The 2128-nt window shown below is 57.0% G+C and overlaps 1 protein-coding gene across 1 annotated transcript in view; it reads left to right on the forward strand.

Moving 5' to 3' along the window:
- SLIT3 (slit guidance ligand 3) overlaps positions 1–2128 on the forward strand; it is a gene marked incomplete at its 5' end in the record, with an annotated part of 712261 nt that continues 710133 nt past the window's right edge. Inside the window, one exon of the mRNA XM_004697123.2 lies at positions 1–170. Coding sequence (XP_004697180.1) covers positions 1–170 — 170 coding nt within the window. The remainder of the gene's footprint in view (positions 171–2128) is intronic.

The following is a 2128-nucleotide window of genomic DNA, read 5'->3' on the forward strand; positions in this document are numbered from 1 at the left end:
GCCGCGGTGCGCGCCCGCCTAGCGCTGGCCTTGGCGCTGGTGAGCGTCCTGAACGGCCCCCCTGCTGCCGCCTGCCCCACCAAGTGTACCTGCTCCGCAGCCAGCGTGGACTGCCACGGGCTGGGCCTCCGGGCGGTTCCCCGGGGCATCCCCCGCAACGCCGAGCGCCTGTGAGTACCCCCACCCGGTGCGCCCCGCCCCATCCGGCCACCCACCTGGGTTCCAGGGAGGGGCCCCCAGGCGCCAGCTCCTTTTCTCCTTGGCCTCCCTGGAAGCCCTCTCTGCTTTCATGCCTTCCTTGCGGTCAGACCTCTCACTCTCTGAGTTTGGGCTTTGAGGCTTGGGGTGGGTATGAGGACCCCTGCAGTGGGCACAGAGCAGCGCCCCTCCAGCAACAAGGGCTCCAGACACAGGGCCCGCTGACAGCTTCCAAGGAGATCTCTGGCTGGAGGCGAGAGCAGGAGCAGGCACTGGGATCAGCGAGGTCTTGGGGTAAAGGGTCCTCAAGGAAAAATGCAGAACGGCGAGGAGGCAACGGATTATGTCAAGAGGTGGGCAAGAGGGCCAGAGCAAGCGAGCTGGGGACCCTTGGGAGACCAACAGGATCCACTCTCTGTTTGGCTGCCCTTGGGAGGAAAGTTGGAAGCGTGTGTGAAGGTCTAACTTCCCAGGCACTGGACGAATGCAGAGTGGGGTGCTCACCAAACCCGCCCTGCCTGGAGCAGAGTCTCCCAAATGCCAAGTTGCAGCCCGGGTGAATTTTTTTATGGCTCAGTTATAAATGCCTCCCGAAACGGGCTGGAGAATGGAAATGCTGACAGCCTTTTAAATGAGACCCTGCACTATAATCTGACTAACCGCACTCAGCCCCAGGATCCTGGGCTTGGCAGCTTGTGGAGAGGCGCTTGGAGAGCCGGGTGGATTGACCCTCGTTTTAACCCCAATTGTGCAACCAAATATTTACTTTTCATATGTCAACGTTTTGAAAACATTTATCATTTTGATCCTCAGACCAAATTCAAAACTTGGACTCCAGGGGTGGGCTCCTCTTAGCCCTTACTTGGGTGGGGGTTGGGGTGGGGAACGGGGAGGTGAAAGGGTAGAGGGGGTGGGAAATGCCCTGAGAAAAGAGCTGGCAGAGAAGTGGACGAACATTTGCTGGAATGTGATTGTAGGCTCTCTCTCCATGTCTTCCTCTCCGTCGGCCCCACTTCCTTCTCGCGTCCTCTTAGGGGTCCGCACGGGGAGGTGGAATGTCCTGGTGTGCTGTTCCTGTTTCTCATTCCTGGCCCTTCTCGTCCCAGGGCTGCTGTTCCCATGCTTGCTCTCTGTGATTCTGGGTGGAGACTTAATAGTTAACTGCCTTCCTTATGGCCAGAGCTTGCTTTGGGCCCCCAAGCCCTCCACGATTTCCCCTCGAGCTCTGATACAATCAATCCGAGAGGGTCGGAGTTGGACCTTCTTGAACACTTGTAGAAACTGAAGCTCAGATTGTGACTGTTCTGCAAAGGGTCAGGCAGCCAGACCACAGCAACAAAGGGGTTAGCGTCCGGACTTCAGGCATGGCATTCTCCCATGGCTTTCTCTAGGCAGACCTGTTTTCCAGTAAACTAAGTCCACCGCCGGCGCCTCCTCGCACTAGTGCCAGGCACAGTGTCAGGGCAATGGTGCCTGCACCCTGTGTTTAATGAATTCATCCCGTGCCTCTAGCTGTTTCTGTTTTCTCACCAAATGCCCACAACAGCCCTGCTATATGTTGTTGTAGTCCTCCCTCGCCACTCCCACCCCCCAAAGCAAACCAAACTCACTGCCATTGAATCAGTTCCGTCTCGAAGGTAGCGCCGCCGCCATGGAGCTGGCTCTGACATCATGGTGACCCCATAGACAAGATAATGAACTGTTGCCTGGCCGTACGCTGTTGTCAGCCTCATTGGTATGTGCCAGTCCATGACGGCGGCCACTGTGATTTCTGAGTGTCTTCCAACTTTAGGGCAGGCTTGTCTTCCAGCCCTATGTGGAGCAGTATTCAGCTGCAAACCGTGGCGCGTTCCTTGTTTAATGGCCAGAAGTAGATCTTCAAGCTTGTCTCCCTCACCTAGCTCACACTCAGGCGCCTCTGCAGCCTCTC

The sequence above is a fragment of the Echinops telfairi genome, unplaced genomic scaffold (genome assembly GCF_000313985.2).
Source record: "Echinops telfairi isolate 266 unplaced genomic scaffold, ASM31398v2 ScPeMD7_7469;HRSCAF=8507_0, whole genome shotgun sequence".
Classification (NCBI taxonomy): Eukaryota; Metazoa; Chordata; class Mammalia; order Afrosoricida; family Tenrecidae; genus Echinops; species Echinops telfairi.